The 12,393-nt window shown below is 44.0% G+C and overlaps 2 protein-coding genes across 4 annotated transcripts in view; one reads left to right on the forward strand and one right to left on the reverse strand.

Annotated features, from left to right (window-relative positions):
• The window catches only part of cicb (capicua transcriptional repressor b), a 43,365-nt gene extending 41,617 nt beyond the window's left edge, over positions 1-1,748 (forward strand). For all 3 annotated transcript variants that reach the window (XM_015054881.1, XM_015054882.1, XM_015054884.1), the window contains 2 exons: positions 422-553; positions 1,368-1,748. In XM_015054881.1, the coding sequence (XP_014910367.1) occupies positions 422-553; positions 1,368-1,657 (422 nt within the window). In that variant the 3' untranslated portion in view covers positions 1,658-1,748. The remainder of the gene's footprint in view (positions 1-421; positions 554-1,367) is intronic.
• An 867-nt stretch (positions 1,749-2,615) lies between these two features.
• znf526 (zinc finger protein 526) lies at positions 2,616-12,393 on the reverse strand. Its single transcript, XM_015054885.1, has 8 exons — positions 12,191-12,393; positions 11,297-11,727; positions 10,302-10,468; positions 9,774-9,869; positions 8,165-8,934; positions 7,450-7,585; positions 5,876-7,369; positions 2,616-5,113 (listed from the first exon to the last, which is right to left on the reverse strand). The coding sequence occupies exons 2-8, from the start codon at positions 11,571-11,573 to the stop codon at positions 4,943-4,945; spliced, it is 3,111 nt and encodes a 1,036-aa protein (XP_014910371.1). The 5' UTR covers positions 11,574-11,727; positions 12,191-12,393; the 3' UTR covers positions 2,616-4,942.

The raw sequence follows: 12,393 nt of genomic DNA on the forward strand, positions 1-12,393 counted from the left end.
AACTCAAGTGGCAAAGTGTGAGTGGTTCAACTTCTCTAAAAATAACAAAAACAGCTAAAAGATCAGTAAATCTTCCATTAATCAACTTTTGCTATCCAACTATTGATCAATCGTAAAAAAAATTGTTGATGGATTAATCGATAACTAAAATAACTGTTAGTTCCAACCCTAAAATATAGCACAAAAGTTAAGACGGTGGCTCTAAGATAAAATATAAGGAGCTAATTACAGTGTTTAAAATGGTAACTCAGTGAGTAAAGGCTGTTTAAAGCTGCATTTTTGAGATGTTGTTTATAATACAACTTATAAAATCCTGAGCAGATCTCACTTGTCTTGGGAGACTTTTAAAAAGCTCTGCTGCCTTCATCTTTAAGCCCTAAGTTTCCTTAGGTTTGAATCTCTGTGTCCGTTGGTTGTCCAGCCACAGACGGAGAGGACATTCTGGCAGAACTGGAGTTTGAAAAGGTGCCGTATTCGTCCCTGCGACGAACTCTTGACCAGAGGAGGGCGCTGGTCATGCAGCTGTTCCAGGAGCAGGGCTTCTTTCCGTCAGGTACGCCTACACACAAATATCGACAATAATCTAAAGAATTCGTTTGTAACTGCAAGCCAGAGTTGAAACGGTCGCTTGAAATTCTTGAAAGTTCTTGACTTTTAGTTAAATGTTTTCAAGGTTTGGAAATGCTTCATTTTTGTGCAAAGTCCTTGAAAGTGCTTGATAATCACACTGAACAGTTTCGTAATGAAGTGGAACATAACATTTGACTAAATCAAATGTTTTCACAACATAATAATAAAACAGACATTTTTTTCCTCAATGTTTGGAGTTAATCAAACTTGTTTTTTTTTTAAAGTCTATTAGAATTACCAAATGGATTTCTATTTGATAAATGTCAGAAAACGTAAAAAAAAGTTTTTTTGTTTTTTTTCCTCCCCCATTTTGTGTCAGTATTTACCATAATGTGAGAAGAAAGGCCATTTACCTTAACACAATTTGGTTGGATTGTTTCAATGTAATATTTATTATGCCTAATATCGATCTGTTTAGTTGAATAAAGGCTTCTTATATTTTATATGTTAAACAATGTAACTGAAAATGGGGGATATTTTTGTTAAAATAATGTTTTGTTCTTAGACTAGTCGGGTATATAGGGTGTGTGAAAGACATTTCAAAACATAAAATGTTATTATATCTTGGTTTACTTTGTCCCTGTTGTAGAATGTAGAATACAGCCTTTTTTTTTCTTTTTTAGTTCATTTGTATTGTTTTTATCTCTGAAGTTTGGTGCTGGAAAGGTTTGAAAACTCACCTTGAAAACTCTTGAAAAGTGTTCAAACCCTGACGAGCGTTGATCTCCTGCTTGCAGCTCAGGCCACTGCAGCATTCCAGACGAGATACTCCGACATTTTCCCCTCCAAGGTGTGTCTGCAGCTGAAGATCAGGGAGGTGCGGCAGAAGATCATGCAGACAGCGGCGCCCTCTGACGCCTCCATTTTAGGCCCGTCGGAGTCGGCTGCGTCGGCTCCAGGACCATCCGGCTCCCAGGCGGGGGAGGGGGCTGGCAAAGGCGGTGGAGACCTGCAGGATGAGGAAGTGGAACAGGGAGCAGATGCGAGTCCAGAGGAGCTTCGGGAGTCACAGGACTCTTCTAGATGAGTGGTTGACCAGTCAGTAACTTCTCCGCTCACATTCTTCCACACTTATCCGTATCCAGTTAGGATTTGTTTGCAGTATTTGGACATTTAAATTTTATTTTATTTTATTTTTGTGTCCCTGTCACACCAAAAACATAAACACTTTAAAAACAAGTGGCACAGAAAGTACCACATACACAAACTGTTCATTCCCAGACTTGAATCAGCACTCTGTATCGACCACCTCAAAGGAAGATTGATGCCAGTGATCGAAGGACCATCATGTACAGCTGCACTCATTTGCCTTGAAGATGAAACGGTTCCCGCTTCGGATAGACAAACGGCGAACGGTTAGCAATTTTAAAAGAGGTAGGATGATCCATGTTTTGATATTTGTTCCGTTTTTAATAATTTTAGAGGAGCGGAGGCAGTGCGCGAGGAGCAGCCTGTATGTAAACTTAACTGTTCCGAGTTTGTGGTTTGTTTCTGCTGACGTTCGGGGGCTGGGCCCTCGGCAGCCGGAAACGATGCGATCGCTCGCAGCGGACCTCGAGAGATCACTTCCTCACCCGTGGGCCTTCAGAGGAGGTTTTACCAGGAGTGACTCGAAGATGATCAGAAACTAAACGTGGACTTTCTGGCAGTGCCATCATTCCTGCAGATACCTGGCCAGCCAGGACTGACCCGTTAACACACGCCAGTAGTTGGGAAGTGACCATTCCTGTGCCTCTCGTTCGTTTGACATGAACTAAGGAGGAAAAAGTCGGGAGTCACCGGCGGGCACATCCTGGCTCTCAGATATAGAGGTCGAGCGGAAAAGTTCCTTAATCCTCTGTTGCCAAGCAGTTTATTTACTTCTCTTTTTATATTTTGTTTTGTATTTAACATCGTCATACTCAGTTTGTTGTTGTACTATTCTTACGGTTATTACTCCTCATATCATTTAAGTGAATCATTCTCTTCTCCGTATTCGTGTTTTCTTTTCTCTCTGGCAGAATTTTCTTTAGTTTCTGCTGACGTTAACTTTCTTCTTCTCTTCGGTTTAACTTTTTCTTTTTTTAATTTAACAGTTTTGGAGGCAGGTGAGACATGCTGCTCCACGCCTGTACAGTTCCTCCATTGTAGTCTTCCCTTGACTGGCCTCTCACCTCAGCAAGGACCTGCGGTGCAATTCTTTTTAATCATTTCAAACAGGAATACAAACACAGCGTGGACTTTTTTATGTCATTTCAACAGTAATAAGTCGTCTGTTTTTAGAAGACCCCGTATGCCTCTTACTATCCTCGCTAGGTTTCTATAGTCTCAACACTTAATACTTCTCCTTCCTCCACCTCTGTCCTCCCCTCCTTCCTCCTTTTGTCACTTTATTGCTCTCTCCTGACCTCCTTTCTAGAAGGGTGGAGGAAGAAAAACTGGAGGAAGTGAAGGGAGGGAACAAATCAAAGAGAGCTGGTAGGACATAATACTGGTTGTGTCTTTGTGCAAGACTTGGTTGTGTTGTAAATAATTACTGTAGAGTCGGTAGACTCATTATTGATATGGAAAAACAATCTGTCATTGAGCATATGTTGACTTTTATCATTACTGAAGAAAAAACATTAAATGGCAAAAAAAATAAAATAAATATGACTATTAATGTTGTTTTGATTCTGATTATGTTACCCTGAGAGAAATGTATAAGTATAAATTAGATTTAAATTTCTATCTTTAATTATTGACTGATTGAGGGTCTGAATCTGGATGGGTGCTAAAGGTGTGTTTGCACAGAAGTGTCTTCTTTGAGCTCTGATGTTATTCCACACTCTGCCACCTACTGGCCAACTAGTGTAAGTTCACAAAACAAGTGTTTATCCCTGGTAAACGCATCGTCGGCCTTTGTAGAGCAGCAGTGTCAAACGCCACACCTGAGTGGCTGGTGTCCTGCAACATTTACGAGTTGCTCCGCTCAAAAAAAAAAAAAATCAGGTTGTTAGATGGGCTGTAAAGATTGACTGCAGGTTGAGGAAGGAAATTAACCCTTTAAGTTATACTGGACTTTGAACGCATCCAGAAGCTGCAGGTCGTCGACCCTGGTGGATTTGACTCCACTTTTCTATAACATGACATAACTTTAATTAACAATTAAATACTAAAATAACTTAAAATATAGATGAATTTGTCATGTTTGGAAACTAATCATGTCCATTGAAGTTGACATTAAGTTCATGTGACGGTGAACTTTTTTTTTTTTAAATACAGATGATCAACTACAACTTACAGTATGTTATAACCAAAGCAATGTTTTCTGCAAATTTGTTTGTACATTTAAGTCATTGTCTTCTAATTTTGCATAAAATCAGTGCATTGTTATTTAACTACCACAGGGCTGAAATTAGTTTGGTGCATCACTGAGCTCATTCTTTAACGTTTCCCCTCAAGAATATTTTTGTTTTGTAGAAACGTCTTAAATTACAGGCATAATATTGAGTGAATGGTAAAGCCATTGTACTGAACAATACTTTGTAAACCACAATGTTTTTATTGCCTAGGTTTTACTAAATTTCAAAGTAGTGTCTAATTTTATCCAAATAGTCCCACTGATACTGAACCAAACCTGTACAACATAATGTAATACCTATAATACTAACGACAAATTGCTACCCTGTCCTGTCTTTGGCAGAAGGGTAGCAAATTATTTGGATTTTCTAATGAATGTGATGAACTCATCAGTCTGGATCTGGAAATTTTCACACCTATTTGACCTTCCTATTGATCCCAGTGCCAGGATTATTACATCCTTCTAACTATGCATGTTTCTTTATTATTTTATGCAGGATTTTCAGTTTGAGGGGAAAAAGGAAAATGAGTAGAAGCTGGAGATAGGGCAAGATGGAGGAAGAACAGGTAAATGTCCTAATTGATTAAAACATAAGGTGGTACAATAGGGTTATTTAAGCATTAGTTATGTCCAAATACTTTAAAACACAGCTGTCTGGTTGAAAAATGCAGAGAAACATTAAGAAAAAACATTTATTTTACAATGAAATAGTGATAAAAATAATATAAATGTAATCAGAGGCACAAACAATGGTCCTTATTTAAATTTATCGTCATATCTTTAATTTAGTTGGCATCACTTCCAAATGTATCAACAGTGATCCCCTCAAATGAGGAAAGAGGAGGAAACCTGACAAACTTTGGTCTTATAGTCGAGTTCAGAAGCTTCTGGTTGCGATAAATAATCACATTTTCCTTCACAGCAGTGAATTAGTCATAGTTTTCAGCCAGTATTGGGACTAACGTTGAATGGGATCCAGTTTTGGTTCACTCAGAGCAGCTGCAGCCCGTCCGCCGTTGGGTCCGCAGCCAGGCCGTTCTCCAGAGCTCTCTGATAGATCTCCAGCGCCTGCTCCAGAGGCAGAGCCCCTCCCTCACTCGTCTCGATGATGGCGATCGTCTCTCCAAACTCGTTGCACATGATGGTGGGGGTGCCTTGTGTCTGTGAAGAGGATTATTGTTAATTAGTAAAGTATTGGGATTCCTACTCTTAATTTATCCTGTTAATATGGATGATCCTGGTGAGGGAAGACGAAATGAGTCCTGTGTGTAATCCAACAGGATTCATTATCATTTAACTAAGAAAATATAGATTATGTAAGGTTATGGTTTCATAATGACCACTATGACCCTCTAAAGCAACATTAATGTGAGTAAAATAAACCCAGAGCCGGCTCTGAGTATTAGTGGCATTGTAGATGAAAATTACCACCAAAAGAGTCAAATTTTAAGATTAATTTCACATTTTTACAAAAAATTGGATAATTTCTAATATAAAAAGTTGTAACCTTGGGGAAAAAAAAGTCATAGCAACCCTTAAATGTGAAAGCAAAAACTGATTTCTACAATATGACAAAATGCTTAACTTTGTATAAGTATTCACCCCTTTTAAAGTAAACAGAGGTCCAGTGTATTCAGGGTTTCCCCCAGTCTATGCACATTCACAGCCCTAGGCAAACAAACTAGAGTTTGATCAAAGTGGACTAAACATGGCTGGTGTGAATGCTCCGAGTGGCCATGCGAGAAGACACTCAACTAGAGACACTATGGTCAGTGGAAGAAAGTTCTTTGGTCTGTTGAGACTAAAATGGAGCCATTTGGCCTGCAGACAAAATGCTAATGCAGAGTGAAAGACTGATTTGTAAAAGCAATAAAATAAAAAGAGTAAAACATCCAGCGGTGAATACTTTAAGAGGTACTGTACCTGCTGTAGATCTGAGGTCTGGATCTGGATGAGCTGGGTTTGCCCGTTGGCCAGGTCCACCACGGAGGCATCCACCACCGCCACCGCAGAGCCGGCCTCCGCGGCGGCAGCGGCCTCCTCGTCCAGCCTCTGCTGCCTCGCGTGGGTCTTCTTGTGGTTCCTCAGGTTGGAGAAGGTCTTGAAGGCTTTGCTGCACAGCGGGCACACGTGCGGCCGCTCGCCCGTGTGCGTCCTGCGGTGCTCGGTGAGGTGCATGCTCTGGATGAAGCCCTTCCCGCAGGTTTCGCAGCGAAACGGCCGCTCGCCCGTGTGGACGCGCATGTGCTCCCGCAGGTGCGTGCTCTGACGGAAGCGCTTCCCGCACACCTGGCAGGGGAACGGCCGCTCGCCGGTGTGGACCCGCTGGTGGAGCGCAACCGCAGAGGATGACACGAACAGTTTGCAACAGATGGGACACTGGTGAGCTTTGGGTCGCTTCCCGGCGCTGCGCTGCGGCCGTCCTCGGCCCAGGGAGAAGTGGCTCAGTCTGTGAAGCCGCAGGTTGGAAGGAGAGTTAAGCTTCCTCCCACAAATATTACAATCTAAGGCTCCTTTACCACCGCTGGTTAAATCCCCTGATGATTCGATCACCGTTGTTGACGTGGATGGTTCCGACGGGTTTTGGACCAGTGTCGGGTGCTGCTCCGCACAGTGACTTTCCCGCTGACTCTTGGTCAGGAAGCCCGCTTCACATTGAGGACAGGGAAAAGGAGCCGGAGCTCCGGGGTGTTGAGTGAAGCGGTGCGCCGCCAGCTTGTTGGGCCAGCGAAATGTGGCGGGGCATTCGGGGCAGGCAAGCTTCGGCGCGCTGGAGTGCAGCAGGCTGTGCTGACGCAGGTTGGACGACTGGGAGAAGGAGCGGTAACACACGTCGCAGCGGTACGGGCGAACTCCAGAGTGGATGAGTGTGTGGCGCATCAGATTGGCCAGCAGGGAGAAAGTTTTACCGCAGTCTGAACACTGGAAGGGCTTCTCGCCCGTGTGTATGCGCATGTGGTTCTGCGCGTGGATCTGCTTCTTGAAGAACTTCCCGCATACGCCGCACACAAACCTGCGCTGAGGAGTGTGGGACTTGCTGCGGTGGTGAGCGAGCAGCAGCTGGGAGGGAAACGTCTTCGAACACGAACGACAACTAAACGGCCCTTTGCTTGACGACGAGGCGGCGTTTCCTGACGCGGCCTCGTCGACGGAACCGGGAATTGCGACATCTTTCGTCATGACCTGCTGGTGCTCATGAGCTGCTTCCATTTCGACGTCGTCCTTCTTCTCTGTCGCTTCTTCAGCATCCAGAGTCCTCGGAGACTCGGACTGTGGATTCCTCAGTTGCTCCATCTCTTCTTCTGTGAGCGGAGCCTGCTCATTGATTGCCGCTTCATCTATCTGAGGTTTCTTCTTCTCTCTTGCTCTCTGTAGGATAGCGAGAGCGGAGGCAGATGCTCTTTGTGGAGGTGAAGCCTAGAGAAGAACAGAGATTACGTGACATTACGTTAAGAGTGCTAAGGCAGTCAGAAGGAGAGGGGCATGCCAGTTCCTACCACAAAGATGTGAGTGGCTGTTCCTGATGGTTCCTGGTCGAGGTGGGTCCGACGATGGTAGAGGTATTTCGTCATGTTGGTGAAGGTTTTGTTGCAGATCTGACACCTGTGGAATGGATCTGCAACATGTACCTTTCTGCAAGAGGTCAAAATGAAGACAAAATGCATATTCAGTCAGTCATTTTTGCTAAATAAGCCTTTCCAAATTATTGCAGCTCCAATTGTTTGACAAATTGGGGACTATATATTTATACGTGAGTTTAACTTATCAATCTGGTTCCATGTCTGAGAAATGATCGACCAACTTTTCAGCTAGAAAACATTAAACTTTGTTTGCAAATAGCTGTCTCATTTTTAATATTTATTTACCATCTTTATTCTATTCAGCTCTAGAGGAGATTAGCACATTTTAGGCTATTAATTATATTACACGATATTATAAGCTTCTGTACTTTAAGGAGCAATGTTTATCTGCTGCAGGGATTCTCCCCCCAAAAAAACACATTAATCTTAGCCAGAGAACCACCAAGCAGTAGCAAATTGTGATATCCGAATAGCAAAGCATGTACTGGATTTAAATCCCTAGGAAGTTTCCAGTGTTTTTCACAGTTCAGCAGAATGAGATTTATAGAATAAGAAAACAATTGGATCCATGAACAGTTCCCCCCTCCGCACACTTGGAACCTTAATTACTGTAATGTAATCAAATATTCACCTGTGCATGATGAGCGTCATCTCAGTAGTGAAGCCATTCCCACAGTCCACACACAGATGCCGTGCAACGCCTGAATGAGTGCCTATGTGCGTCTGCAGCGACAGCGCTTTCTTGAAGATCTTCCCGCACTCCGGACACTCGTGCGTTCCCTCCTCGTGAACACGCTTGTGAGCAGCAAGCCGGTTGATGGAGGTGAAGGCACGGTCGCAGAGCTCACAGCGTAGATGTTTGGCCAAACCCAACGCCTTCATCTCTGCTGCTCTGCTCCTCAGATCCTGCGACTTCAGCAGAGCCTCTTCGCTTCCTCGCATCTCCTCGAGGCCACTCATGACACCCGGCCCTCCAGTCTCCTTGTCCTGGCCCAGGAAGTGCTCCCCCTGGTGCTGGAGGAAGTCCTCTGGAGTATGGAAGAGAAGGGCGCACTCTGAGCACTCGTAAGGGTGGATCACCACCAGCTCGGCTGATTGCTGCTGCTGCTGGCCAGCGCCAGGCGCCAGCCTGAACTCCAGTCTCTGAATGCCGTTCTCCAGGACCTCCAGCTTCGCTGAGGAACTCTGACCCAGAGCAGACAGCAGCGTCGGCTGCTTGGAGCGGTGCTGGCTCGGGACGGTGGAGCCGTCTGCCAGAGCTTGAGCGGTGAGGATCTGCAGGTGCATGGTGGCGGAACCAGGAGCCGGGGTCACAGGGGGCAGCAGGTAGGAGCGGGTGGAGCCAGCAGGTTTGGAGGAAGATCTACGAGTCTTCTTCTGCTGCTGCTGGTGGGAAAGTACCTGAAGCACAAGGTAAAATGAAAACGTAAGAGGACAGAAACTCACGCACTGTCCAGAAGTTTGGCGTTTTAACTTGGCAGGATAAACATCTACGACCTCAAACGATGTCCACGAAAGATTAAAATTTTCAGGAAACACAGACAGAATGTCTACAGCAGGGCTGGTTGTACCAGAATGCATTGATAAAACACATTAACAAACTCCTGAATTATTACAAAATAGTTGTGCGTACATTTAAAAAGTGAACAGTCAAATTTACTAAATTTGCGGAGCAAGACATTTTGCGATATTTAAATAAACCGTATATGGGACTTTTTGTTACTTGCCACATTGATCACAGTCTAGACATCAAGTAAGGATGAGGCAGCAGTCATAGAAGTAAGAAATACTGCCATCTGCAGGTGGGAGGTAGCATCATCTAAACCCCATGTTTTTGACCATTTTAGCAAAAACAATTCACAATTTTGCATTAGCATAAGTTTGGGGGAAAAGTGTTTTTGAGTGAATTTCCACCATTGTAAAAAAAAAAAAAAAAAAAAAAATGGAGGGGGTTGGGGGTTGTAATTTGGCAGTTGACATATAAAAACTGTTTTGATTTGATTAATAAAATAATATTTATGCATACGACTGTCATCTTGAAGGCTCCAAGTGTCAGTCTGGGGTTTAGAGGGCCACATAAAAACGCTACGGCGGGCCGGGTTTGGCCCTCAGGCCTCGAGTTTGACTCATGTGGTCTAGATGAAACCTTTCATTAAAAGACGGCATCCTGTTTTCCCCCAAAACAAGAGGCAGACAAGCCAAACAGTCACGGGTTTGTAATGAGGTTTAGATAAAAACACCTGTGCCAGGATCTCTCCGGCCTGCTGCTCACTCAGCACAAAGTTCTGCATGTTGTTGAGAGGAGTGATGGAGCCGTCCGCCTGCAGCACGTACTCCTGTCAGCATGAACAGAAACACAAAATCAGTCTTTTTATGTTTGATTAGAACCGACTGTTAAATGTCCATTGAGTGGGATAATGTAACATTTTAAAGTTTGGGGGGGGAAAAAACAGTGACCTGAAAAAGAGATGAGCAAGAAAACATCTTCAATAAAAAAAAAATTACATTTTCATGGTTTTGACATAAATTCAAATTTATCTTCCCTTTAAATGAAATGGTTATTGATGATTAAAAGCGCCTGGATGTTGTTGGCTGCATGAGGTTAGTAGAACATTAACTCAGAAGCTGACTAAGCAGAAATGTCTCTGGCAAACGCCACTACCAAGCTGCAGCTGATCGAAGGTTGTATTTACAACATAAACAGAACAAGTCACCGTTTGGACGCTGGTTTGTTTTTCAGGAATGGATGAGTGTGTTGGCTCGCTTACGTTGGACGCCTGTGTGTTGCTGTGTGTGCTGCTCCTGCTGTGTGTTCGCCGGTGCTCCAGCCAGGTATCGGGGGAGTCGAACAGAGCCAGGCAGTCGAGGCACTGGTACTGAACGGGTCCCTGCGCCTCTGAGCTGGCCTGCTCCAACTCCTGAACCTCGCACACCTCTGGAGAAAAAAAAAAAAAAAAGAGAAGAAGTTTGAGTTGGTTTGCAGCTCAGATGGCGAAAACATGAGGCAGATTCAGCAAGAAATATGATATTTAGAGCTACTGAAAACACGCAGATTCAGGGAAAAGAGGAAACAACAGAGCTTCTGATAAACAGGATAATTTATCACAAACAGAGGCGGGGAAAAGAGATGCAACCCAGAGAGTTTGGGAAGGAGGCAATGTAAATAGTTTAGATTATCTCTGATGTCAACTCAGCAAAGACAGAAGTCACGTGAGCAACTGAACCATTTAAGAATTTCATTATTTCAAAAAAGCTGCTAATGAGAAAGAAACAACTGAGAAGGATTGGAGTAGAGAAAGCAGTAGGCACCAATAGAGAAGAAGATACAACAGGTTATTAATGTCTATAGTTAATGTCACTATTGGTACCATTTCTTCCTGAATAGTTTTCTGTGTTTACAAATATTTTTACCCGTTAACCCCTCTGTTATGAAATGGGAGAGAAGAAGAAGAGGAAACGGAACAGACATATAAGAGAGAGCAGCTAAAATGACAAACATATCAGTTCCAGTGTTAAGTGTTTGAGTCGGTGAACTTGCACTATTATGGCATTATCATTAAATTACTTGAAAAAAGTTAGAAAATAGTAATATTATTGTTTATCGCAACGACTAATGGGAAAAAATTATAGTAATATTTTGCATAAAAATCTGGTCATAGTAAAATACACTTATGGTTGGAAAGCAATAAAAAATAAAATGCTGCAGGGTTTTTAATAATTTATCAAGGTGCTACATTTCCTGTAACATTGGCTTTTAAATCACCTTGTTGCTCGACCTCCATCCCAGCCTCTCTCATGTGCATCTCCTGGTGCTGCAGCAGCTCCTCTGCATTCACAAGGAGGCTCCCACACTCCAGACACTGGTAGTGCTGACCCTGGCCGAAGCCTGCGGCCTCAGCATCGTTTTCCTGGGCCGTGTGGATCTGCTGGTGGATCAGAACCTCCTCCAGGGTGCCGAAGAGCTGCTGGCACTCGCTGCACATGTACTGGTGCTCCACATACATGTCCTCTGCCTCCTCCTGGCCCCCTTCTGCCATCATGGCAGAGTGTCAGCGTGGGTGATGACTTGTTATGCCTGTGAGTTTATCATGGGAAGTTGTCTCAAGGGCCGACTGATAGTGAAACGTCACAGCCCGGACTTGTTAATGAAGGCAACTTCTTGGCATCTAGAGAAACCTCGGGTTTGGGGCACACCTGCGAGAACCGACAACAAAAAACAAATTAAATCCCTTTTTAAAAAGCACAATTTACCTCCTAAGCTGTGACTTTGTGTTTATAATTAACTTATAAAGTGAAATACTCCATCAATAAACAACAGTCCCTGTAGGATTGATGGAGGCATGGTGAAAGAAGTGCGGGAACAAACACACGGCCGTTAGCTGAATGAAGGGCCTCTGATGCTAACATTACCACCTCGATCAACTAAAACCCCCCAAATTCTTCACCTGCTTCCAAAAACAAACTCCTATCTTTGTTTACAATGTGTGATGGCGTATGGAGAGCTGTTGGCGGCGCTCCTTTGGAGGCTGCAGACCTTTCTCCGCACCGCGGTTTCCTGAAAGCGGAGGCCCGGTTCGTCGGGCGGTCCGTCAGGCGGCGCTAGCCACTTTTCTCCGCAGCTCTACGGCCATGACGGCGGGCCCTTCTTTACCCTTACCTCTCATTTACTGTCGCTGAACAGACCGTGGTGTGCTCTTCCCTCGTAGTTAACGCACCGGTTTATCCTTAATGGCAGTCTTTTGCCAGCAAGCGTAGCTTTAAAAATTCTAAATCAAATAAATCGCCATATAAATATGGCTTCAAAAGCGTGTAAAGCGACGTTTACCCGCCGTTCGCCGCTGTTCCTGTGCTGTAAAGCCC

The sequence above is a fragment of the Poecilia latipinna genome, unplaced genomic scaffold (genome assembly GCF_001443285.1).
Source record: "Poecilia latipinna isolate Pla-1442-1.1 unplaced genomic scaffold, P_latipinna-1.0 Scaffold1284, whole genome shotgun sequence".
Lineage (NCBI taxonomy): Eukaryota > Metazoa > Chordata > Actinopteri > Cyprinodontiformes > Poeciliidae > Poecilia > Poecilia latipinna.

Excerpts from the sequence above, each read along its gene's own strand:
- znf526 (XM_015054885.1), bottom strand. The coding sequence starts at position 11,573 with ATGATGGCAGAAGGGGGCCAGGAGGAGGCAGAGGACATGTATGTGGAG. Across the intron at positions 7,370-7,449 it reads CAGCCACTCACATCTTTGTG|GCTTCACCTCCACAAAGAGC; the intron begins GTAGGAACTGGC and ends GTTCTTCTCTAG. Across the intron at positions 5,114-5,875 it reads AGACCTCAGATCTACAGCAG|ACACAAGGCACCCCCACCAT; the intron begins GTACAGTACCTC and ends TCCTCTTCACAG.